At 37.8% G+C, this 27,725-nt stretch overlaps 1 protein-coding gene across 1 annotated transcript; it reads right to left on the reverse strand.

Moving 5' to 3' along the window:
* Positions 1-27,028, reverse strand: LOC127862883 (GPI mannosyltransferase 3-like). Its single transcript, XM_052402136.1, has 8 exons — positions 26,850-27,028; positions 24,933-25,252; positions 21,867-21,984; positions 18,966-19,198; positions 17,040-17,189; positions 16,540-16,797; positions 2,399-2,905; positions 1-731 (listed from the first exon to the last, which is right to left on the reverse strand). The coding sequence occupies exons 2-8, from the start codon at positions 25,250-25,252 to the stop codon at positions 437-439; spliced, it is 1,881 nt and encodes a 626-aa protein (XP_052258096.1). The 5' UTR covers positions 26,850-27,028; the 3' UTR covers positions 1-436.
* Positions 27,029-27,725: the final 697 nt, after the last annotated feature.

Here is a 27,725-nt window from a genome sequence, read left to right on the forward strand (position 1 = left end):
AAAAAACTTATAAACACACTAGAAGTGATATCTGTTTGCGCAGTTGTGCGTAGAACAGTGAGACAATGCCATTCATTTCTATATCCTTAAACATTTTTTGCAATGGATAAATAGGGCCATAACTCTATTTCTATCAAAAGCATCCCAATCAAAATATGAAAGTAAAGTTCACACAATGGTTCAAACACTTGTAAATGTTCAGCCTTCAAGCATAAATACTTTTTGGGCATTTTATACCAAGTGAAGCACATAATGTTAATAGTGTCAACATATATATTGCATAAATGAATTCGTATAAAAAATAATATATTAAAATAAGCATAATCTTTATGAATATTGTTAATTTTCCATAAACCTTATATAAATTGGAACACTGGAAAACCACCTGGTCCGTTTGTATTCTGTATATTGGCATGGTGTTATACCAATACAAATGCTATCTACAGCTAACGATTACATGACTGCCCACTCTGCCCTCTGGTAAATGTGTGTGAAATAGACTAGCACAATCCTTGTAGCCATTCTGCAGTAAATACTGACTCAACTCGTTTTGCAAGGAGTTGAAATATACTAAATGTGATGGCCATGGTGCAGCTGTTGCAGCATATTGGGACTTCAGCCACAATACTGGATCTCTGTAAAATGCATCGGCTTCATCCACATAGTTGTCTTCTTGTTTCAAGTTTGGTTCACATGTAAGAAATCGCATGCTGATATTTCTGTGAAGGTAACTGAAAGCAAACAAGAGATATGTGTTAAACATATGTGTCATGTTTTGAGAAAACTGGGCATAATGCATGTGCTATAAGTGTCATCCCAGATTAGCCTGTGCAGTCCGCACAGGCTAATCAGGGACTACACTTTACGCTTTTATGGTATTTTTAGTTTCAAGGAAGTCCCTCCTTACCGAAAATCAAGTTTAGGCGGAAAGTTCCGTCCCTGATTAGCCAGTGCGGACTTGGTTGTCAGTGATGTCTTACATGGTCATAATTGACTGTGAGACCCTCCCCCCTCGGTTGGATTGGACAAAATTCAAGGGAAGTAATAAGCTTTAAAAGGAGATGATTTATATACCTGCCAAATGATAAATAGCAATTTTATTTCAAAGCGGCGCAAAAGGGGGAATTGTGTTTCTGACGGACACATCTCTTGATATAATTATCATTTCTTACCTGTTCTAATTTGTGAATGCTAGTTTTCATTAAATACCAGTGGACTTTTGTCCATACATACATGATGAACTCTGGCTATGATCTCTTTGATAAACCACAGGCCTTGGTTGTCAGTGATGTCTGACTTGGTCATTTTTGACTGTCTACAGACCTCCCCCCCCCCCCCCCCCCCGGCGGTTGGATTGGACAAAATCCAAGGAAAGTAATAAAGCTTTTAAGGGAGATGATGTCTATACCTGCCAAATGATAAATAGAAATTTTATTTCAAAGTGGTGCAGTAGGGGGCATTGTGTTTCTGACAAACACATCTCTTGTTGGGTCACTAGGTCAAAGGTCAAGGTCACTGTGACCTCTAAAAAAAATATTCTGACAAGCTTTTGAAGCCGAGCATGGCACCAGTTATGCGGTGCTCTTGATGTTATTTGTACTGAAACCTTTATGTTACAAACCCCTGCGACCTTGAACTGTGATTTGCTGACCTCAAAATCATTGATACTACTCCTTTCTTCCCCAGTAACCACCATACCAAATGTGCATGAGCATTGATCAAACCGTTTCCAAGATAATTTGCTTAGTATAATGTTCTATTAATCAAACATCCCAGCAATAACTGACTGACTGATAGACCGTTGAACTGAATTATACCCATGTTGAGGGGTGGCACAAACATGGATATTTTCTAGTTATTATATAGATTGAATCAATCAAGAAGCTCTACAACAAAATTTGGAAGACTGGAAGACACCAAAAAAAACCCCCCGAAAAACACTTTGAAGTTAGGAGCATTTTTCGAAACCTTTATGCAGATTTCGAAACCTAAACGCGGACCCTAAGTTCAAGGTCACAGGGGTCAAAAATTTTGTGCGTAAGGAAAGGCCCTGTCCATATACACATGAATTTCAAATATGAAGGTTACGTCTGAAGCGACATAGAAGTTATGAGCATTTTTCAAAACCTAAATGCAAAGTGTGACGGATAGACAAGACAGACAGTGCCATCACTATATTCCCTCCTTCTGGGGCATAAAAATTCTAACTATCTAAGAACAAGATAGTTTCACATAGTGTATTAAGCGTCCATTATCAAGTATGTTCATGAGAATGACCGGGTATTGTAACATGTAACTAACTTATACAATTAATCAGTGGGATATCCATAGGCCAATACTGTTCCTTAGACATTAAAAACAAGTCACATACCATAACTAAAGCTAAATAATAATTTACCTATAGTAAGGTGTAGAATGACATGGCATCAGAAATAAGACGTCTGTATGTTGCTCATAACTGACATCATGCAAAAACTTCATGACATAAATGGTCCCTCGTTGGTGGATCAAACTAAAGTACATTGTTGCTGGAATGTTTATGAGTAAAAGAAATATGACAAGTAATTTAGCTCTAAATAAATGTGCTTTATGAACTGCATTCTGTTTTCGTGACGCTTCGGCCATGTCAGAAACGTCTTTCTGTTGAAGTGTCTTTTCATTGACTCCTGAAGTATTATCTTTGTTGTCTTCAGGTTCTTCACTGGATATTGTAGAATTTTTGGTTGGATTACTTATAAGGACATTTTCCTTCTTATCAGAACACAAAGTGTTTTGAACATCTTTTTTAATCAGTTGCTTTTTCAGTTTTGGTTTCTTGCAGTAGTTTTGGAAAAACAAGCCACAGTAGTGAAAGCTTAATGGTAGTATTGGCATCAGAAATCTGAACTCCTTGTGTGCCAGGCAGCTGAAATACACATTGTATCAGGTATGAAACAAGAGATTACCTAGCAATATTGTCCCCTACCAGTGAAACTCCACCATTGTCAGTAAAAAAACAAGAGGGCCAAGATGGCCCTGATTTGCTCACCTGACTAACCAAATACAATCCCAACCCAGTTTCCATTAAGATAAACATTCTGACCAAATTTCATAAAGATTGGATGAAAACTGTGACATCTATTGTCTACACAAGGTTTTTCTAATATTTGACCTAGTTTTTGACCCCAGGTGACCCAAATACAATCCAAACACAGATTTCATCAAGATAAACATTCTGATCAAATTTTATAAAGATTGGATGAAAACTGTGACCTCTATTGTCTACAGAAGGTTTTTCTATTATTTGACCTAGTGACCTAGTTTTTGACCCCAGATGACCAAAAAAAATACCAACCCAGATGTTATCAAGACAAACATTCTGACCAAATTTCATGAAGATTGGATGAAAACCGTGACCTCTATTGTCTACACAAGGTTTTTCTATTATTTGACCTAGTGACCTAGTTTTTGACCCAAGATGACCCAAATGCAATCCCAACCCAGATTCTATCAAGATGAACATTCTGACCAAATTTCATAAAGATTTGATGAAAACTGCGACCTCTTTTGTCTACACAAGGTTTTTCTATTATTTGACCTAGTGTTTGACCTAGTGACCTAGTTTTTGACCCCAGATGACCCAAATACAATCCCAACCCAGATTTCATCAAGATAAACATTTTGACCAAATTCATAAACATTGGATGAAAACTGAGACCTCGACTGTCTACACAAACAAATTGTTGATGATCTTTCAATTATTTGACATAGTGACCTAGTTTTGACCCCAGATGACCCAAATACAATCCCAACCCAGATTTTATCAAGATAAACATTCTGACCAAATTTCATAAAGATTGGATGAAAACTGTGACCTCTATTGTCTACACAAGGTTTTCGTTTATTTGACCTATTATGTGACCTAGTTTTTGACCTAGTGACCAAGTTTTTGACCCCAGATGACCCAAATACAATCCCAACCCAGATTTCATCAAGATAAACATTCTGACAAAATTTCATAAAGATTGGATGAAAACTGTGACCTCTATTGTCTACACAAGGTTTTCTATTATTTGACCTATTATGTGACCTAGTTATTGACCTTGTGACCAAGTTTTTGACCCCAGATGACCCAAATACAATCCCAACCCAGATTTCATCAAGATAAACATTCTGACCAAATTTCATAAAGATTGGATGAAAACTGTGACCTCTATTGTCTACACAAGGTTTTTCTATTATTTGACCTATTATGTGACCTAGTTTTTGACCTAGTGACCTAGTTTTTGACCCCTGATGACCCAAATACAATCCCAACCCAGATTTCATCAAGATAAACATTCTGACCAAATTTTATAAAGATCGGATGAAAACTGACCTCTACTGTCTACACAAACAAATTGTCGAATGACACATGCACATACGAACGCTGGACATCACACTGTCACATAAGCTGACCATGTCACTTCGTGACAGGTGAGGTATAAATATTTGTTGCCATAGCAATTCAGAATTCTTGACATAGGAACAAAATTAAATGACGCGCATAATCTCCATATTGCCATCTATCCATGTTTCAAGTTTCATGAAAAAATATGATGAACTTTTGAAGTTATCGCAGTATCCAGAAAAGTGTGACGGACAGACTTACAGACGGAGCGCAAACCATAAGTCCCCTCCGGTTATACCGGTAGGGGACAATAATAACAGATTTCTCATAACTGAAAATTTGTATGCTAAGTACATCTCAGCTTTTAGAAAATTTGATTGCATTACAATGCATCAATTAATTCTGCATATTTTTATCAGAAACAATTTTTTCGTTTTTATAAATGGTGATCTTGATCTCAACCAAGTCAGAAAAAAATAGAGCATATTAATTGGATCTTGAATTGGTACATGTTGTTAATGTGTCTGATACTAAACCTTGGATGTAAACAATTGTTAAACTTTTGATTTCGTGGTTGAGCAGATTCACAAAAATGTGCCTCTGACATGTAATATTAGTTTCTCAGTAGAATCCATGTAACTATGAAGTTTCAGTATATAAATAGATAAATTATTTCCATAGCAACTCGGAATGTGTTAAACCAACATTTTACAGTGACCTTCAATGTGACCCCAGCCACTACGATAATATCCCAGGTGAAGTCTCAATGTGACCCCAGCCACCGATAATATCCCAGGTGAAGTCTCAATGTGACCCCAGCCACCGATAATATCCCAGGTGAAGTCTTAATGTGACCCCAGCCACTACGATAATATCCCAGGTGAAGTCTTAATGTAAAGTATATATGTACTCACTATGATAATATCCCAGGTGAAGTCTCAATGTGACCCCAGCCACTACGATAATATCCCAGGTGAAGTCTCAATGTGACCCCAGCCACCGATAATATCCCAGGTGAAGTCTTAATGTGACCCCAGCCACTACGATAATATCCCAGGTGAAGTCTTAATGTAAAGTATATATGTACTCACTATGATAATATCCCAGGTAAAGTCTTAATGTGACCCCAGCCACTATGATAATATCCCAGGTGAAGTCTTAATGTAAAGTATATATGTACTCACTATGATAATATCCCAGGTGAAGTCTTAATGTGACCCCAGCCACTATGATAATATCCCAGGTGAAGTCTTAATGTGACCCCAGCCACTACGATAATATCCCAGGTGAAGTCTTAATGTGACCCCAGCCACTACGATAATATCCCAGGTGAAGTCTTAATGTGACCCCAGCCACTGATAATATCCCAGGTGAAGTCTTAATGTGACCCCAGCCACCGATAATATCCCAGGTGAAGTCTTAATGTAAAGTATATATGTACTCAGTTGAAATAAATCTCATATTCATTTTAGTGAAATCAGATGAATACTGTTTTCTACTTGTATTCTTTTCATTAAAAACTTGTTTCAATCCCTTACCAAATATCTATGAAATTTCAAAAAAATATTGCAATTTTTTATCTTCTTCTTCTTGGCGTTCGCTCTACACGATCACACCAGTTTCTTCAATAAATGATGTGGTCCGTCTCAGGTCATCCACATCTCCATACAGTTTCTGATGGAGGGTTGTGTCCTGGGGCCACTTTGTTGCTCGCTCCTGGTCGTGACGTTTACATCTTTGGAGGATGTGTTCAGCTGTTTGGTCTTCTGTGCCACACGGACAGGTCGGTGACGGGGCCAGTCTGTATTTTTTTATGCATGTGTGCATTGAGTCGGTTGTGCCCTGATCGGAGTCTGACCATTATCACTTGCTCTGCCCTGCTTAGGAGATGATATGCATCTGCTTCTTGTCTTGGCCGGGTAAGTGATTTAATGATGGTAACTTTCTCCTTGTAGCTTACTTGCACAGGTGGCTGATCTAACTGAGCACCTTGTTTTGCCAGTTGGTCAGCATCTTCATTTCCGGCCACTCCACAGTGTGCTGGGATCCACTGGAGGGTCACGTTTAGGTTGGTGCTGATTCTTTGTAAGGCATTTGCAAGCTGAGGAACCTTGTTGTTGGTCAGGGCTTCTAATACAGACATGGCATCTGTAAAGAAGACTATCGAGTTGACATCTTCGGTCGAGTCTTCAATCATTGACACTGCCTTCATGAGGGCTAAAGTCTCTGCTCTGTAGTTGCTACAGTGTGTTCCGGTTGCTGCATGATGTGTTTCTCGTTTTCCGGATGGGTACAGAATGACGATGCCAGCACCTCCATTTATGACTGCTCTAGTGGCAGAACCGTCTGTGTAGACATGAGTCCATGCCTCTCTTGGGTATTCGTCATCGATCATGGCAAGTGTGAGGCTCTTTCTGATATGCTCATCCTCTTGTTTACCTGGCTGTAGGTGAGGAACACTGGATCTTACTGCAACATTTTACAGGTCATTTTGTAATGGATCTATGATGTCTTCTTGACCAAGCGGAGTGGTGGGGATGGTCAGATCCGTTGCATAGGCCTTGTCCAGCTTCTTAGCTTCGTGTACAAAGCTGCTACGCTTGATCCGATTTTTGGTGTACCCTTTAACTCTGGCTGACATGGGGTGATCCGTTAGACATTTATACTTCTCTGTCTGAAGCAGGATTTTGACATCTCTTCTTTCTTGAAGTGGTTGTATTCCTGTTATCTTTTCCATGAAGGCAATTGGTGTGGACTTGGTTGCTCCTGTCATGATGCGCAGAGCTTGGTTCTGGATTTTATCCAGAGCCTGGCGATTGGATTTGGCTGTGGAAGACCATGTGGGGGAACTATACTCTAGTTGGGGTCTCACTGTGCCTTGATAGACTGTCTTGAGTATGTGCTCATTTGCCCCCCATGTAGTTCCCGCAAGCTTTCGCATCATTGCAAGTTTTCTTCGGGCCTTTCCTTCTGCTTTCATGAGGTGTGGCTTCCACGTTTGCCTCTTGTCAAAGGTGACTCCCAGGTACGTGGTCTCGTCTGCTTCAGTCATAGGAGTGTCTCCCATTCTCACCGTCCCTGCTTTCTGTTTTGATGACAATGTGAATAGTGTGGTGGATGATTTCTCTTTGTTGATCATTACACACCAGTCTTCAGCCCATGCGGTAAGTTTGTCTATTGCTTCTTGCATTCTGTATGTGGCTGTGGTGGCATGCTCTTCTTTGCACCATAACACAAGATCATCAGCATAAAGTGCCGCCTTCACTCCCCTTGGCAATTCAGACACAAGATCGTTGATGAAGAGTAAGAAGAGCGTCGGGGACAGGACTCCTCCTTGTGGGACACCGTGCCGTAGAAGGAACTTCTTACTGCTTCTTTGGTTCAAGCTTACTCTTGCCCTTCTATTGAATAGATAGGACTTGATCCACTTCAGCATGTTTCCTCCAACTCCATTCCTCATCAGTTTGACTTGGAGTCCGTCAGTCCAGACTTTATCGAAGGCCCTTTGAAGGTCTATCCATGCTGTCAGGACAACCTTCTGTTCCTGGAAAGCATCTTCAATTTCTTGTGCCAGGTAGGTAGTCTGGTCCTCGGTGGAGTGGAATTGCCTGAATCCAGCTTGTTGTTTTGCAAGTAAGTCGTTCGTCTCCAGATACCATTTAAGGCGTGCATTTACAATTCTCTCCATCGTCTTCCCAACACAGCTAGTGAGGCTTATTGGACGGTAGCTTCCAGCCTGCTTCGGATCCTTGCCTTTCTTGTGGATAGGTATCATAATGGCCTCTTTCCAGACTTGGGGAAGTTGGCCTTGTGTCCAGCTGTGGTTGAAGATGTCTAGGAGTTTGTGCATTGCTGAACTGCCTAGATGGGTGATCATTTCATTGGTCACATTGTCTGGTCCTGGAGACTTCTTTAATTTCAGCTGCCTGACTGCTGTCTGTAGTTCGTGCAGGGTCAGGCTTTGGCTCATGCGGTCTGATGTCACATCATCTGTTTTCCTGTCCCTTTGTTCTCTTCTTACTTCTCTCTGTCTCTCTCTACTGACAGGAATGTCACTGACATCTTTGTAGTTGCTGGCAAAGACATTTGCCGCTTGTTTGCCTGTCAGCAGCTCTCCATTCTCTTCCAGAGTTACTGAGCCTCTCGCTTGGACTTCATCGTCATTCAGCTGTTTCGTTAACCTCCACAGCTTACGGCCATCTCGCTCCAGGTTGAGTGATGCTGTTTTGTTTCTCCAGCTCTTTCTCTGGGCTTCAAGTTTGTGCCGCAGGAATTTGGCCTTGGCTCGCTGTAGTGAGAGGTTGCTTTCTTGTGAGGGGTTGCTTTCTGCTTCCACCCTGGCTTCTGTCAACTTAGTCTGGAGGTCTTCCAACTCCCTACTCCAGTATGGCTTGTAGTCTTTTCTGGCCCCACGTGGTATCGCCTTCTGTGCTGCGTTTAGTATGCATGCATTGAAGTCTTTCACAACTTTGTTTATATCTCTACCATCCACTCTGATATCTCTGCAGAGGTCATCACTCAGACGTTTGTATAAGGTCCAGTCGGCCTTCTTGTAGTTCCATCTGGGGATGCTTGAGGATGAAGAGGTAGAATGGTTTATGATGAGGTGAACTGGACGATGGTCGCTTCCTCCTAGTTGTTCACAGACTTCTCTCTTGATATGCCCTTGGATATCTGCAGTGCAGAAAGCTAAGTCAGGGGTCGACGTTGTGTGCCATCTCCTAGAGTAGAAAGTTGCCAGATCTTCAGGCTGGTTGATAAGATTAAGCTTGTTTTCATCTTGCCAGTTCTCCACTTCCTCTCCGCGTCGGTCCATGTGGTCATATCCCCAGCTTTGTGAATGACTGTTGAAGTCGCCAACAACAATGAAGTTAGATTCTTCTGTTGGGATACTGTCTAGGGAAATAGCTTTGTCATTTGGAGAGTAGAGATTCACAAGCTTCAGATTGAAATCGTTCTTCCTGAGACTCAGAACCTGGAATTCAGAGTCATCCATATGCGTTTTAGTCTGGACTACATTGATGTTGTTCCGGACTAATGTCAGGATGCCTCCTTTCTTTCTGCCTTCTCTGTCACATCGGAAACTCTGGTATCCTCTGACCTTGAAGGATTTCGCTGGCTGCAGATGAGTTTCCTGAATGCAGCAGACATTTATGTCCTGTTCATGAAGGATATGTTCTAGCTCTGTCTTTTTGTTAAAGACTCCTTCTGCGTTCCAATGCATCACCTTGAAAGGATGATGTTGGTCTTTTCTCCTCATAGGCTTATTGTAGCCAGCTTTCTTTCCTCCTCTTCTCTTGGCTTGTTGTGGAATGAAGGAGGGACCCCCAGTAGCTGTGGGTGGACTCTGTCGAGGCTCAGAGCCCGGCACTGAATCTCCCTGGTGGGATCTCAGAGACTCAGCACCACATCGAGTAACACCGGTTGATTGTGTAGACATAGCGATGTACATGACGTCATGGTTTGTTAAGGGAGTGCCAATGGCCTAACGTCTCCGATTTCAACTCCCTAGGTTTTCTGTCGGGGTTACCTCACCCTTAGCCTTTGCCGATCCAACGACAAACCACAAGGCAGTGGTTTCCTACTTAACCCTGTAGGCGGGGAACCTTATATCCCTGGGAACACAGGGGCCATTTTACCCTTTGGCTGGGGGTCTGTTCATGGGCATCAGGGCATTTCCATATGCCGGTGGGCCTGGCATGCCGCATGTCTGGGGGCAGACCACCTCCGAGTCCCTGTAGTTCAGCCTGAGGCCGCGAGGTACTAAGTTGACGTGTGTCGCCACTAGGAGGCACTACATAGGACTTGTCTGTAGAGAGGCTATGTACTGGCAGTGAAGACTTACGCACTTCAGCTTCATTTTCGCACAGGGCTAGCCAGCGGTATAGGCTGAAAGCGAAGGTGACAAGCACGCAGGGCCCAACACTACACACAAGACGCATCAACAGACCATTTGACACGCAATTTTTTATGAAAAGGGAACGGAAAATTTACGCATGAAAAAAAGTTATTAAGAGAAGTTACTAGATAATTATGAAGTAAGAGCAACTGCTCTTAACCTTTTACCACTTAGATACGCATTTTGACGCATCTGTAGTCTATTAGAAAATCAAATTAAATATAAGACCTTTCTTGCTAGATTTAAATTTTAAAGGCTTTATTTCGAACCATGAGGTACTGATGAGCAGTAAACAGCATAAAACCTTAACAGACGGCTTTTTACTCGCAAACTGTTCTGGTTTTATGCTTTTTGCATTTTCACTTTGCTTCTGATGGGGAAAGGGTTAAGAACTGCACTTCTCCCTAATGAGATCCATCAATCTATAAATGTGCAGCCCCTTAAAAGTAACAGATTAATGCTTTAGACAAAAACAAAGGAAGATAATTAAACCAAGTGCAATAACTAAACTATTACAAAAAGCTGATATCTTGCTCAAAGTTCTTCTCAATTAATTTTTCCTAAATATGAAGCATCATTTTAATGTATTGAACACTGTTTAAGCTTAACAACAAAAGACACATGTAAATGCAACTGAGTAGTCTTTTTTTAAGTAAGGTTTGCATGTAAGCTTTATACTAACATAACTTTCAGTGCAATACATTAATCCAAACTTTACTCAAAAACAGTTTTTCTATTTTATTATTACTTAATGAAAACTAACTGACTCACAATCACCGACACAGATACCAAGCAAATCGCATGACTCCAGAATGGACATTAACTCAGGCTTTTCCCCAGGCAGTTTAAGCACAGCGGGTCCGCGGTGCCTGGACGTAAAAATCAATTTTGCCGCGGCGCTTGTTTTTCCGATCATGTCTTTTTGTTTGTTACTAAATATTATAATAGAGGACTAAGATGAAATAAATTCAGTAAAAACAAATAAAAAGATAACAAAAATGTCTTTTAATAGCTCTTAAGTAATAAAGATTTTCAGTTAGAACAATAAATATATATAAATCTACACGGGAAATGGGCATCAACTCCCTTCCATGCTGCCTTACCGCTGTGCCTGGCCAAAAGCCTGGGGAAATGCCTGATTAACTGATTAACATCCACTGGCACAGATACATATACTTAGCAAATCTCATCACAACAAAATTGAAACTAACTGATTAACATACCACTGACACAGATTCCAACCAAATCACATCACTCCTGAATGGAAATTAACTGATCTACATCCATAAGCACACTTGCAAACCAAATCACATCACACCACAAAGGTAGCCTACTGATTCACTGTTTATTTTCTTACAAATTCATTTCTTTCCAGAAAAGTAACTAGTTGACAAACTAATTCACACCTCACCTCAGAAATAAATTAGTGTTGGTTAATACCACAATATCAACCAAATTGCTGTTATGTTGTTAAATATTTATTTATCGTGACTATAATGTTTAACTTTCTATGATGTTGGATACAACAATCTAGGTACTAATCACCTTAATGTTTTAATTCTTTTTGTTTTCTAAAACAATATATTTTACATTAATAACTTAGGTTGAGCTCAAAACAAGGCTCACATCTCTTTGAAATTCATTTCAAATTATACTAGCTTTTCTGCAATTACGTTACTAATTTTTCAGTAAGCTTTACAGTTAAAAAATATACATGTATAAATAAAACAGAATGTTAAATTGCAATATAGTGCTTATTAAATTGTCAAAAAAAGTTAATTATTAGTGTTGTACATGAAAAAAAGCATTCAAGAAAATGTGTAAATACACATATTTTTCAGTGCGAAAAAGGTCTAAGAGAATTATATTATCAATATTTTCTCTTAGTTTGTATCAGTTACAAAATATTATCTGTTCTAGAGGTCTTCAAAATACAAATTCATTTTTCGGTAAATATATTCCTCAATTATTGCTAAAAGTTTCATTTAGAATGTTTCTTAACATCAACCACCTGAATAAAAAAGAGCTCTAAGTAGCACTTCACTGCAGATAGAACCTTTTCACACTAAAAATATATATAATTTCACTTAGAGCTTTACGACAAATTTCAATTTTAGTTTTTATTTTAGTGCCTGGAACTAAGAGAGTTTAGTACATGATGGGCATGGGTGTGGCGATACAAAATATACAAAAAAGTCATTTTGTGAAAAAATATCAGTTAGAGTCCTTTTGCTTTCACCCCTCGATATGGTGATTACAAAAGCTTACATAGAGTACAAAGAACATATGGTGATCACAATAGCTTACATAGAGTACTCAGAACATATGGTGATTACACTAGCTTACATAGAGTACAAAGAACATATGGTGATTACAATAGCTTACCTAGAGTACTCATAACATATGGTGATTACACTAGCTTTCCTAGAGTACACAGAACATATGGTGATTACAATAGCTTACCTAGAGTACTCATAACATATGGTAATTACACTAGCTTACATAGAGTACAAAGAACATATGGTGATTACAATAGCTTACATAGAGTACTCATAACATATGGTGATTACAATAGCTTACCTAGATAGTCAAAACATATGGTGATTACAATAGCTTACCAAGATAGTCAGAACATATGGTGATTACAATAGCTTACCAAGATAGTCAGAACATATGGTGATTACAATAGCTTACCAAGATAGTCAGAACATATGGTGATTACAATAGCTTACCAAGATAGTCAGAACATATGGTGATTACAATAGCTTACCAAGATAGTCAGAACATATGGTGATCACAATAGCTTACCAAGATAGTCAGAACATATGGTGATTACAATAGCTTACCAGATAGTCAGAACATATGGTGATTACAATAGCTTACCAAGATAGTCAGAAAATATGGTGATCACAATAGCTTACCAAGATAGTCAGAACATATGGTGATTACAATAGCTTACCAAGATAGTCAGAACATATGGTGATTACAATAGTTTACCAAGATAGTCAGAACATATGGTGATCACAATAGCTTACCAAGATAGTCAGAACATATGGTGATTACAATAGCTTACCAAGATAGTCAGAACATATGGTGATTACAATAGCTTACCTACTGTACTCAGAACATATGGTGATTACAATAGCTTACCTAGAGTACAAAGAACATATGGTGATCACAATAGCTTACCAAGATAGTCAGAACATATGGTGATTACAAAAGCTTACCTAGAGAGTAGAGTACTCAGAACATATGGCGATTACAATAGCTTACCTACTGTACTCAGAACATATGGTGATTACAATAGCTTACCTAGAGTACTCAAAACATATGGTGATTACAATAGCTTTCCGACTGTACTCAGAACATATGGTGATTACAATAGCTTACCTAGAGTACACAGAACATATGGTGATTACAATAGCTTACCTAGAGTACTCAGAACATATGGTGATTACAATAGCTTACCTAGAGTACTCAAAACATATGGTGATTACAATAGCTTTCCTATATTACTCAGAACATATGGTGATTACAATAGCTTACATAGAGTACACAGAAAATCTGGTGATTACAATACCTTACCTACTGTACTAAGAACATATGGTGACCACAACAGCTTACCTAGAACACTCTGAACATATAGTGATAACAATAGCTTACCTAGAGTACTCAAAACATATGGTGATTACAATAGCTTAACTAGAGTACTAAGAACATATGGTGATTACAATAGCTTATCTAGAGTACTAATAACATATGGCGATCACAACATCTTAACTAGAGTACAAAGAACATATGGTGATTACAATAGCTCACCTAGAGTACAAAGAACATTTGGTGATTACAAAAGCTCACCTAGAGTACACAGAACATATGATGATTACACTAGCTTTCCTAGAGTACTCAAACCATATGGTGATTACAATAGCTCACCTAGAGTACACAGAACATATGGTGATTACAATGGCTCACCTAGAGTACACAGAACATATGGTGATTACAATGGCTCACCTAGAGTACACAGAACATATGGTGATTACAATAGCTCACCTAGAGTACACAGAACATTTGGTGATTACAAAAGCTTACCTAGAGTACACAGAACATATGGTGATTACACTAGCTTTCCTAGAACACTCAGAACATATGATAATTACAATTGCTTACATAGAGTACTCAGACCATATGGTGATTACAATAGCTTACCTAGAGTACACAGAACATATGGTGATTACAATAGCTTACCTAGAGTACTCAGAACATATGGTGATTACAATTGCTTACATAGAGTACTCAGACCATATGGTGATTACAATAGCTTACCTAGAGTACTCAAACCAAATGGTGATTACAATAGCTTACAAAGAGTACTCAGAACATATGGTGATTACAATAGCTTACCTAGAGTACTCAAACCATATGGTGATTACAATAGCTTACAAAGAGTACTCAGAACATATGGTGATTACAATAACTTACCTAGAGTACACAGAACATATGGTGATTACAATAGCTTACCTATGGTACTCCTAACATATGGTGATTACAAAAGCTTACCTAGAGTGCACAGAAGATATGATGACTACAATACCTTACCAACAGTACTCAGTACATATGGTGATCACAATAACTCCTTGAGTACTCGGAACATATGGTGATTACACTAGCTTTCCTAGAGTACACAAAACATATGGTGATTACAATAGCTTACCTATGGTACTCCTAACATATGGTGATTACAAAAGCTTACCTAGAGTGCACAGAAGATATGATGACTACAATACCTTACCAACAGTACTCAGTACATATGGTGATCACAATAACTCCTTGAGTACTCGGAACATATGGTGATTACACTAGCTTTCCTAGAGTACTCAGAACATATGGTGATTACAATAGCTTACCTAGAGTACTCAGAACATATGGTGATTATAATAGCTTTCCTAGAGTATGCAGAACATATAGTGATAACAATATCTTACCTAGAGTACAACGATCATATGGTGATCACAATAGCTTGCCTAAAGTAATCAGAACATATGGTGATTAAAATAGCTTACCTAGAGTTCTTTGTGCTAAGGTGAGCTAACAAGAGCTGTCAGAGGACAGCGCGCTCGACTATTTGAGTGCTTGACAGTATAATGTAAGCCATCATTGGGAAATTGATCATATTTAATAATTTATTTGACGATCTTTCAAAAATAAAAAAGGAAAAAAAAATTGGGAGGGGGGGGTTGAGAGGGGGTATAATGTGGGGTGTGGTCATTTATTAGACGATCTTTCAAAAATAAAAAAAGGAAAATAAAATTGTTTTGGGGGGTAGGGGGGGAGTAGGGGGGGGGGGGGAGAAGGGGGTATAATGTGGGGGGGGGGGTAATTTATAAGATGATGTTTAAAAAAAAAATTGGGGGTGGGGGGGGGGAGGGATTCTGGGTAGGGGCCTGGGGTATTGTTTGGGAGGGGGGAATCCATTGTCGTAATCAGGTAAGTGTTGTTTTGTCAAAGTGATAATAAAATGTGACAATAAATAAAGAAGTTATGGCAATTTAAGCAAAATGTTCAATTATCTAAGTGGAAAAGGGGCCATAATTATGACAAAATGCTTGATAGATTTGTCTGCTCTTGTTTATAGGTTGGGGTCATATTGGTTAACAAGTTTGCAAAATATAAAAGCAATAAGTCAAAGGATATAGGAAATATTTGGGGTAGTACGCAAAGTTTAACATAGATTTATCAATAATATGCATATTCTAAGTATAAAAGGGGCAATAATTCTGTCAAAATGCTTGATACAGTCGTATGCTCTTGTTTATAGGTTGGGGTCATGATAGTAAACAAGTATGCAAAATATGAAAGCAATATGTCAAGGGACATTGAAAATATTTGGGGTAGTACGCCAACTTTAACATTTGCTGCATATTCTAAGTGGAAAAGGGGCCATAATTATAACAAAATGCTTGATAGAGTTGTCTGCTCTTGTTTATAGGTTGGGGTCATGTTGGTAAACAAGTATGCAAAATATGAAAGCAATATGTCAAGGGACAATCAAAATAATTGGGGTAGTACGAAAACTTTAACATTTGCACGCTAACGGAAACGGCACGGAAACGCCGACGCCAGGGTGAGTAGGATAGCTCCACTATATGTATTTCATATATAATAATCGAGCTAAAAATGGCAAACACCACAACAATGAAAGTGCATAATGTCATACAAGTGCCTCAAAGTAGACAAGGGTGGGCACATTGCTCTAACAATAAGCATGTACCTGTATATAAAGATGGTCCAGATTATAACCAGAAGTGGAACTTTATTTTTTGCCCTCCATATGCCAAGTAGAAATGGAAGCACGTGCAGACCCATGATGACTGGGTAGCCCTGTGTGAGATACCAGTGCCAAGGATGGGTGCCATAGAAGGAGCCCCCACCCCCTAGGACATTGAACTTGAGGAAGTTATACTGCACGCAGGTCCACTCTCCATAGAACACACGGTCAAGTGCGGCTGACAGCAGCAAGGTTACTGGGCTGTAAAACACAAACCACTGGCATGAGCAGGGTTAACACAGGGTTTTCTTTTTAGAAAAGACATTTTATACAATAAGATTCGCACTTTATGCACTTAATTAAATAAGATTCACACTCAGCCTCAACTTGACCAAACAATACTTTGTTTAACAATGTCCATTTACTTAGAGTACAACTTAAGTCTTTAACTGATATGGTAATTTTTATATCACAAACACATTCTTTTCTGAGTCAGTATTTACCCAACAAGAAAGTAGTGCTTGAGTGTAGCAGGTAGCCTGTGTGTGTTGGTCTGAAGATGCCAGGCACACATGAGGATCCAGATGATGGCCGCTGTGGGCCGTACGAGGATGGACAAGGCCGCCAGAGACAGGAACCTCCTCACTGACTGCCTGAACACAACACAACAACTAGTCAACAGCAGCATAATACTTCTAGAATATACTGTTTCTGTTGCAAAGAACCAGTATCTATATATGTTTCTTTACATCTTTACATGTTATTTTCTATATATATATTTGCCTCAACGATCCAGTTGTGTTGGTACATTAGGAACAGAAATATGAGTACAAAGACACATGTAGGTTTAAAGGAGTGTCCAATTCGTAACCTGGAGATAAATTTTGTGGAGGACCAGAGAAGATTTTCAAAGTTATTACACAAATAAAGTTTATCTCGACTAACAATGTGTCAGAAGAACACTGATACCCCACTTTGTCACTAGACTCAGAAACGAATGATGTATGACAGGCATTTAACAAAGCAGAAAGCAGATATGAATCTGTAGTACTTTGTTCTCTTAAAGAAAATGAATATTTCTCCCTGATTGTATGTTTTTTTGCTTTTTGGGAAATTCATCCTCTGAACTGTTGTGCATGATATAAATTTCTTTGTGAACAATTTGTATGTGACATATACGAAAATTAAGTACTAAAATTGCAAATTTGCAGCCTTGTCAGGACACTGACATGGTATGGTTTGAACAATCTTTCATTCCCAATGTTACATGCCAAGTACCAAACCTCTGGGGCTTGCAGTATCAAAGGAGTAAAACTTTTTCAACTCGAGGTTGCATGGGGATGACAGAAATGCTTGAGTAATTAAATGTCTTGAGTAATAAAGGTGTCAACATAAATAAGCTGGAAAATTTCACAAACATGTTTAACTGCCAGCGTTATTTTAAGTTAGAGACATAAATATTACAATGTTCAGTATAAATTTTCAACTTATGGATGATAAAAATTGCACAAAATCTGTTAAGTTGTCAGTATTATACCAATGGTTGAAGCTATGCTATTATATACTGAATAAAAGATAATACATTTAATAAAAGAATGAGGATACAATTTTGTATTTATTGATAATAAGATTATTTTAATTTACTTGTGTTCAGTACACATGGCAATCATTTGTCCCTGTCAGACAATCTCTACACAAGAGGTGTGAATAATCTTGAGTTATGAAGGGTAATTTTAAACATTGCACATGATAAGGGAACAGCACATGAGTTATAAAGTTAGTGATCTCAAGAAAGGTGGTAATGTTTTAATGATCTACATGTGTATTGAAGATTTTGCAGGGACTATGAGAACTGTCCAAGTAACAGTAGGTTCTTGAGCCTTTCTCCAGTTTCATTTTAGATTTTGTAATTTTTTATAATATACAGGTAAGCGACAACAGCTCCCCCCAGGACAGTGCCATGATTTGAGCAAACTAGAGGACCCAGTATGATATAAGGCGCAAAATACTACAACTCTGACAAAGGTTCATTAAGATCGGGCAAAAAATGTGACAGCTTGAGCCTTAATGAGGTCAATGTTGACCACACATGAGTCAGAGGCAAGACTGACAAAAGTAACCACAAAAGCTTACTATAAGCACTTTGCTTTTAAGTGTAAATGTAAATCTCAATCCCATGACCATGTAAAAAAATAACTTTAATTAACAAATTTTAACCCTTTCAGTGCGGGAACCGAATTTTGAAGGCCTTTGCAAACAGTTTGGATCCAGATGAGACGCCACAGAACGTAGCGTCTCATCAGGATCAAAACTGTTTGCTATTCTGAAGAAAATGCTAATTTTAGAAATTCAGCAGACGACGTTTTAGCAGAAGACAAATTTCCCAGCATGCAAATTTTAATGTTTTGAAAAGAATTCTGCATTCTTACTGTGTGGTCACTTTCAACGGCCATGGATAGTAATATAGTGCAGCAGTTACAATTGCTGTCTCAGTGCTGTTTGTTAGAGTCCTAGTGGAACAATAGAGCATGAACCAGTTAGTCATCTGACAGAACAATGCCCACTGGGCAGTGGCGCGGTCACTGAGTAGCCAGGACAACTTGTACAGGTAGAGGTCTCCACAGGCTGCTATCACTCCTTGAATGATGCGGGGAAACTTGATCTGAAAATACCGAACACTTCACATGTCATACAGAAAACTAAATCTTCTTTCTTGCTTTCTCAGTTTAATATTGTGCAAGTCTTTTTTAGATAACTGAATAATAATAAAACTAAAAAATTAGCTAATTAAAAATTAGATTTTAATTTCACTTAGAAGATAATGATATTGTGTTGCTTAAGACCTTGTTTACAGTTTCTATTCAGTTCACTGTAAAGACCAGCTTGAAAGTTCTTGTGTTAAATGGACTTGTTCTCAGATTTTGGGGGTTGTTTAGTTTGTCATTAAATAATTGAATTTGATATACGTAAACGTTGATATAAAGAAGCTGAAGTATAGTACAAGATGGAATTTAAGAAAAAACAAGATGTGTTTGTGAAACACTATGCCCACCAGTCAATGCAAAGGACAAACATGATAATGACAAAATTTTGTGAAAGATTAAAGACTCCAGCCCAAAATACCAGGCATTTATAAGCAAGAGTGACATTTTGTAATAATAATTGCTAAATAGCATATCATGCAATTGTTTACACAATTTTTTTTACACAAAAAATCATTTTGACCCGTATATTTGAGCTTTGACCTTAAAGGATGACCTTGACTTTTCACTCTGCATGCATGACAAATATAAAGTTGCTACCTTAAACGGTTGAAAAATTTGGCCAAAGTTGAAGTATTTAAGCTTGTACAAGAACTTGACCTTTGAAGTTGATGGGTGACCTTGACCTGACCTTACCAAATAACAAATACAAATGTTCAGCTATATGAGATACATATGCATATGAGAATTTATAAGCAATTTTGACCAATATATTTGACCTTGAAGGATGACCTTTACCTTGACCTTTCACCACTCAAAATGTGCAGATCCATGAGATACACATGCATGCCAAATATGAAGTTGCTATCTTCAATAATGCAGATTTTGACCCATTTAATTGACCTTTGACCTTGAAGGATGACCTTTACCTTTTGACCACTCAAAATGTGCAGCTCCATGAGGTACACATGCATGCCAATTGGCAAGCTGCCAAGTTGCTATGTTTAATATAGGTAAAGTGTACATTAAATCAGCGATTATCAACCATATGTTTGACATTTGACCTTGAAGGATGACCTTGACCTTAACCTTTCTCCACTGAAAATGAGCAGCTCCATGATGTACCTATGCATGCCAAATAGCAAGTTGCCAAGTTGGTTTGTTCAATATTGCAAAAGTGTACATTAAATGAGGGATTTTGACCCATATGTTTGACATTTGACCTAAAAGGATGACCTTGACCTTGACTTTTCATGACTCAAAATGTGCAGTTCCATGTGGTACACATGCATGCCAAATAACAAGTTGCCAAGTTGGTATGTTAAATATAGCAAAGTGTACATTAAATGAGCGATCTGACCCATATGTTTGACCTTTGACATTGAAGGATGACATTTACCAGTGTTTTTTTCCATTTAAATCGAGTCCGGTAACCGGACCCATTCCCAATGGAAAAAAGTATATATATTTCCCAAAGGGGAGCTGAAAATTCCCAATGGAAGGTTTAAAAAAAAATATATTGCAAAAGTTATAACAAATGTTAAAGTTTGATGCAAACAAACAAATACACAAACAAACAAAGCAACAGACAGGGTAAAACAATATGTCCCCTTGTTTATACTGGTGGACATAAAAAGGTAAAATGGATAACTTCAACTGCGATTGAACCACTGACCTTTGAATCAACAAGACAAGAGATGTGTTTGTCAGAAACAAATGCCCCCTATTGCGCCCCTTTGAATATTTTTTTTGACCTTTGACTTTAAAGGATGACCTTAACCTTGATCTTCCACCACTCATAATGTGCAGCTTCATGAGAATGCCGCTTTGATTAAAAAAAAAAATTACCTTTGACCTTGAAGGATGACCTTGACCTTGAACTTCCACCACTCAAAATGTGCACCTTCATGAGATACACATGCATGTCAAATATCAAGTTGCTATCTTCAATATTGAAAAAGTTATGGCCAATGTTAAAGTTTTCGGACGGACAAACGCCATATATTTGACATTCGACCTTGAAGGATGACCTTGACCTTCACCTTTCACCACTCAAAATGTTCAGCTCCATGAGATACACATGCATGCCAAATATCCAGTTGCTATTTTCAATAGTGAAAAAGTTATGGCCAATGTTAAAGTTTTTGGATGGACGGACGCTGTATTTGACATTTGACCTTGAAGGATGACCTTGACCTTCACCTTTCACCACTCAAAATGTTGAGCTCCATGAGATACACATGCATGCCAAATATCCAGTTGCTATTTTCAATAGTGAAAAAGTTAAGGCCAATGTTAAAGTTTTTGGATGGACGGGCGCCATATTTGACATTTAACCTTGAAGGATGACCTTGACCTTTCACCACTCAAAATGTTCAGCTCCATGAGATACACATGCATGCCAAATATCAAGTTGCTTTCTTCAATAGTGAAAAATGTATAGCCAATGTTAAAGTTATTTTCGGACGGACGGACAGACTGACTTACACACATACTGCCTGACGGACAGTTCAACTGCTATATGCCACCCTACCGGCGGCATAAAAAGCTAACAGAAATTTGTCTTTAGGAATTGAAATCACGATTTGTTACTAAACACATGTACCTCAATAAGCGCCGTTAACTTACCAACATGACTCTGTTATCCATTCCCAGTATTGCCAAAATCTTGTAGAAAATGGCAAAAATACTTGGATATAAATAGCCTCTAAGACCGTTATTCCATTCCCATGTTTTATAACCATATCTGAAACAAGAAAAAAATACATTTTCAAATCAACATATTGTAGTCTGGCATGCTCATGCATCCATACCTGTTTACGTAAACAATACTTTTAAGAACAAGAGATGTAATTGTCAGAAACACTCGGCTCCCTATTGCGCCGCTTTGAAAAAAATAAATATATTTTTTGACCTTTGACCTTGAAGGATGACCTTGACCTTGAACTTCCACCACTCAAAATGTGCAGCTTCATGAGAACACTGCTTTGATAATTTTTTTGACCTTTGACCTAGAAGGATGACCTTGACCTTGAAGGATGACCTTGACCTTGAACTTCCACCACTCAAAATGTGCAGCTTCATGATAACGCCGCGTTGATTTTTTTTTGACCTTTGACTTTGAAGGATGACCTTGACGGATGACGTTGACCTTCCACCACTAAAAATGTGCAGCTTCATGAGAACGCCGCTTTGAACTTCTTTTTTTTTTACCTTTGAACTTGTAGGATGACCTTGACCTTGAACTTCCACCACTCAAAATGTGCAGCTTCATGAGATACACATGCATGCGAAATATGAAGTTGCTATCTTCGATTAGGAAAAAGTAATGGCCAATGTAAAAGTTTTCGGATGGACAGACGCCATATATTTGACATTTGACCTTAAATGATGACCTTGACCTTGAACTTCCACCACTGAAAATGTGCATCTCCATGAGATACACATGCATGCCAAATATCAAGTTGCTATCTTCAATATTGAAAAATGTATAGCCAATGTTAAAGTTTTCGGACGGACAGACGCCCTATATTTGACATTTGACCTTGAAGGATGACCTCAACCTTCCCCTTTCACCACTCAAAATGTTCAGCTCCATGAGATAGCAGAGATACCATACACATGCATGCCAAATATCAAGTTGCTATCTTCAATAGTGAAAAAGTAATGGCCAATGATAATGTATTTTCGGACTGACAGACAGGCCGACATACAAACATACACACATACTGACTGACGGACAGTTCAACTGCTATATGCCACCCTACCGGGGGCATAAAAAGTAACTACAGATAACAGTACCCAATCTATCCCAATTTTCTATTTTAATAAGTATTGTCATACTTTTGACTACACAAACAGTGCTTTATTTTATTAAAGTATAACTGGACATTTAGCATTGGCAACAGGCCACATTTTTTGACACGCAACACATATATAAAGTTTAAATGGAATATAATGCAAAAGCATGTTGAAGTGTTTGTTGTTTAATCAAGCTTTCAAGCCATAGACGTCTGCCTGTTTGTTCATTGACACAAATTTGTCAGGCAAAGTTCTACTACAGTTTCCCATGAACAACATTCAAACTTGCCCGCATTGTTCTTGATATTAAGTTGTGTACATGCCATTTTCATTTTGTCCTACATTTGTACTCAAACTTAGTTCACAGCATATCTTACTAAATGAGTTTTCAAATTGACACTTAATAGGTAGATCTCATTAAGTGAATGTTCAGTGCTCAACAACCATAACTCTTGCTCCCTTTATTGAGGTGTGTACCCATAAGTATTTTTGTCTGTACTATATCAAAAAAACTATCAGAGGTATCAATTTGAAAGTAGCTAGGTACCAGTAGGTAGAACTCATTGAGGGGATGTTTTGACCAAGTTTGATGAAGAATAGATTTAACAAATTACTTCAAGATTTCTCTATAGCCATACAAGGAAAACTACCATGCACACTGGTGAAAATGTATTTTAACTGATTGCAACTGTTTTCAAACTTGGCTAACATGTGAAAAGAACAAAATGTTCTGACAGAGTTTCATGATGATTGGACTCAAAACGGTACTTGAAGAACATTAACAAGGTTTCACTATAACCATGTAAGTAATCTTCCCGCTACCTGGCTGCCATTTTTTTTAGCAGACATGCACCATTTACAAACCTGGCATAGATATCATTAGAAAAAATATTCTGACCATCATGATGATTTGACCAAAAATGTGAAATCTAGAGCTTGAACAAGGTTTGTGAAACACTATGTCCCCCCATATATTTGACCTTTGACCTTGAAGGATGACCTTGATATTGACCTTTCACCACTCAAAATGTGCAGCTCCATGAGATACACATGCATGCCAAATATGAAGTTGCTATCTACAATATTGCAAAAGTTATGGCAAATGTTAAAGTTTTACAATTTTGACCCATATTTTAGACATTTGACCTTGAAAGATGACCTTGACTTTTCACCGCTCAAAACGTGCAGCTCTATGAGAAACACGTGCATGCCAAATATGAAGTTGCTATCTTCAAAATTGCAGAAGTTATGGCAAATGGTGAAGTTTGATGCAAACCAACAATCCAAAAAAACAACAAACAAACCAACAGACAGGGCAAAAACAATATGTCCTTCAGTTTATACCGGGTGACATAAAAATTTCTGTTTCAAGCTTTTTCTTTCATCTTACTTAGTGACCCAGCTTTTGACTCAGTCTGACACAGATTCAAACTCTACTCAGGTGTAATTGGGACAAATTGTTCTGACAATGTTTCATGAAAATTGGACAATATACTTGGCCTCTAGAGTATGAAAAATCTGTTTTTTTCAATTTTAACTTGTGGCCTAGTTTTTAACCTTAAGGTTAAGTATTTACAAGATATATTTGTACACCTTACGACGTACAACGGATGACAGACAATAGATAAAAGATTATCCCAAAAGTTCAACATGAGCATGTTCATTATATTCATTATTATTATTTGTTGTGAAAAGCCAAAGTGGACAATGGGTGACAGGCTCTGGAGAGTCTCCAGTGATCTTTAACATTACCGTAATCAGTCATTGTGTACCATGCAGACTTAACTTTTATAATTACCGGGGGTATTCTGATGTTTTCATACTGGTTTGTTTGTTGGTTTGGAAAAAATACACTTTAAATGATACCATATTGATGATGTGGTAAGTGCTTACCCGTAAGCCATATGATGTGCAACTTCAATTGATTGCCAGTATTCATCCGGAACAAAGCTTGTTTGAATCAGTAAAGAGTTAACAATTCTTATGCAAATAAGGGCAAAAAATAAAGACTTTTCTGAAGACATAATCTTCTTGACAATCAGTGGACCTAAAATTTCATCATCAAACAGATAGCTCTCATGGTCTTCTGGATTCTGACGAATTTGCTCATGAGGTGACGAAGCTCTGCTGCTTTTGAATCGCTCAAAATCAATAAAACTGTTGCATTTCTTTCTCCGTCGTATTGTAGCAGCACTTTTTGCATCCTTGGTCATCTGAAAAAATGTTCATATGCCAACAGATTATAATTAAACTAAATTCAATATCAGTCGAAGAATATCCTACTGCAATAGTTGTGTAATAGTGAACACATTTAAACAAGGCTGACAAGGAAACACACAAATTCACTTCTTTCAATTTAAACCTATTTACTTAAGCATGATTGGATTGAAAACCTTAGGCTTATTGAAATACTCTTGAGTCTGTTTGCAAGGTAGAACCAGTACTTGTTGTCTTTTGGGGGATCTAAAGAACGCTTACACAATGGGGATCGAACCTTAACCCCCTTGTCTCCAGTTGTTATGCATTTCTTTAAAAATTTAAGTTACAATTCCAAATATCACCTGGAGTTCGATGACATACAGAGTTTTAGTTAGAAAATTATAGGACCAAAACACTCAATTGAAACTAATTTTAGCACTTAATTCTTATTTTGCCATGAATAATGTGTCACTGCAAAATTTGCAAAAAGCTAATAATTGCATGATTTACGTGGTGATTTATTCTACACTATGAAAAATTAACATAAGTATGGTACTGTTCCCTCATATCGAGCGTCTTCTGATAAATTTGTTTACATTTAAAACGATGCTCTTGTGATGACAACACAAGCATGCGCTCCTAATATATTGTTTTACTAACATCACTACGCTTGAACATAAGTACAAGCACAACCAAAATGAGGGGAAAAAGCATTTCAACACCTTACTCATTAATACATTGGTAAACAGTACCATCACAACAAAAAAAATGAATGCTGAGCAGGTGTAGAATGTAGTTGCAATAATTCAACTCTCAGCTTAGGCTGAGAGTTGCAATGCGCTCTCTCTTGTCCATGGGTGCAAAATGTTATCAACAATGCAAGGGTTAAGGAACACTGAAGCTGCAAGAACTTATTAAACCACAAACTTATCTAAATGGTACCATTAAAGCAAGAAATAATTGATTTTATTGAATTAGATTTTGTTTTGTACGCTGTATCCGCCATATTGGAAAATTGACGCAATATTGGTTAGGTCGCAGTACACCAATATTTTGCACGTCGGGTTATGTGCTCCAGCCTATAAAGTCGATAACGATGTGGTATTCGATACAGAATACACTGTTTCAAATTTAAACATGACCATGTCAGCGAGAAAAGTGTGTTGAAACATCGTCGTGTTTTTATAGGGTGCATGCAAAGGATAACATCCGTAGGTTGTCATTTAGGTAAATTTAACATGTTTATGAAGTTTATTCATTATTTTCCTCAATTTGTCTCGAACGACGTCTGTTTAGTAAAGCGCAAGGATTCGCTGCACTGAACTGCACCCATGTTTATGAAGGGGTGCATATGGACTGCCAGAGCCGCCATAGCAAAAATTATCAAACTTTCAAAGGCTCTGGGAGTCTATTTATATGGACTAGTGTAGAATGCAGCAGATGTGTCTGAGCGAAAATTAATCAACAAATCTAACTGAATGTGTTTTTCTGTTTGAAAATGGTTAATTACCCCAATATGAAGGTTTTAATTTGATGCATTCATTTACAAAATGTATATTTGAAGACAAAAGCTTAAAACACTATTCTAGTAAGACAATATCATCAGGCTACCTTTTTGGGGAAAAAATAGCACACGTCGCTCTATTCAACTTCTGTTAATAAATAGATGACGTGTCTTTCTTTTCAACATCGAAGAACAAGTGCTGGCATGAATGCTGCTGCTGCTGAGGACCCAAAACAAACTCTATAATCAATATTCCAATACCCGGTATATCGTTGTTATTATTGTAGCTTTGCCTTCAATATGAAGATCGACTATTAAGATTACTCATTTTAAACCAAATAAATTGTAACAAAGTTAAGGTTAAATATCACACTTCTCCATATTTCAACAGAAGCTCAAGTGGTCGAAAATCAATTCAAATGTGTATTTGACCAAATATCAATGCACATTCATACAAACAATTTTTGTTTTATCATCTTTATTCGTTTACCATTTAAAAGTGAATTAGTTTCCCAAATGAAGTTTATTTCTAATTTTGTCCTCCAAATCGGAACGGAGCGAATGTCAATGTGGAGTGCTTACAAAACTCTAAACTTCTAGTTTTTGGACTATTTGGTCGAGTTATTTGATAAATATTAGAACAACGTTCGACTTTAATGATATAAAATATCAAAGACTTATAGAATACATTCTATAGGTCTTTGAAAATATGTTACAATCAAATACAAAACCCCTAATTACACTGAATATTTTAGATTTACGAAATGTGTGTGTCTCGTACGTTTATGGTTTGTTAATATCGAACGAGTCTTTTTAAAAGATGTGTTGCACGGATCTGTATAGAAAGCATATTTTGTTGATTATTGCTGTCCGGCTAATACTGCAGTAATTATTACACGCGCTCCTCAGCTTTTCCACCTAAGTTCAATCCCAAAGCCCTTGACATTCGAGTTTGGTTTGCGGTCACCGAACTGGGCGGAGAG

Source organism: Dreissena polymorpha, chromosome 16 (genome assembly GCF_020536995.1).
Source record: "Dreissena polymorpha isolate Duluth1 chromosome 16, UMN_Dpol_1.0, whole genome shotgun sequence".
NCBI classification, from domain to species: Eukaryota; Metazoa; Mollusca; class Bivalvia; order Myida; family Dreissenidae; genus Dreissena; species Dreissena polymorpha.

Coding starts and splice junctions, on each gene's coding strand:
- LOC127862883 (XM_052402136.1), bottom strand. CDS start 25,252: ATGACCAAGGATGCAAAAAGTGCTGCTACAATACGACGGAGAAAGAAA. Junction 16,798..17,039: donor AAGCACTACTTTCTTGTTGG/GTAAATACTGAC, acceptor TGTGTTTTACAG/CCCAGTAACCTTGCTGCTGT. Junction 732..2,398: donor CATTCTACACCTTACTATAG/GTAAATTATTAT, acceptor GTTTGCTTTCAG/TTACCTTCACAGAAATATCA.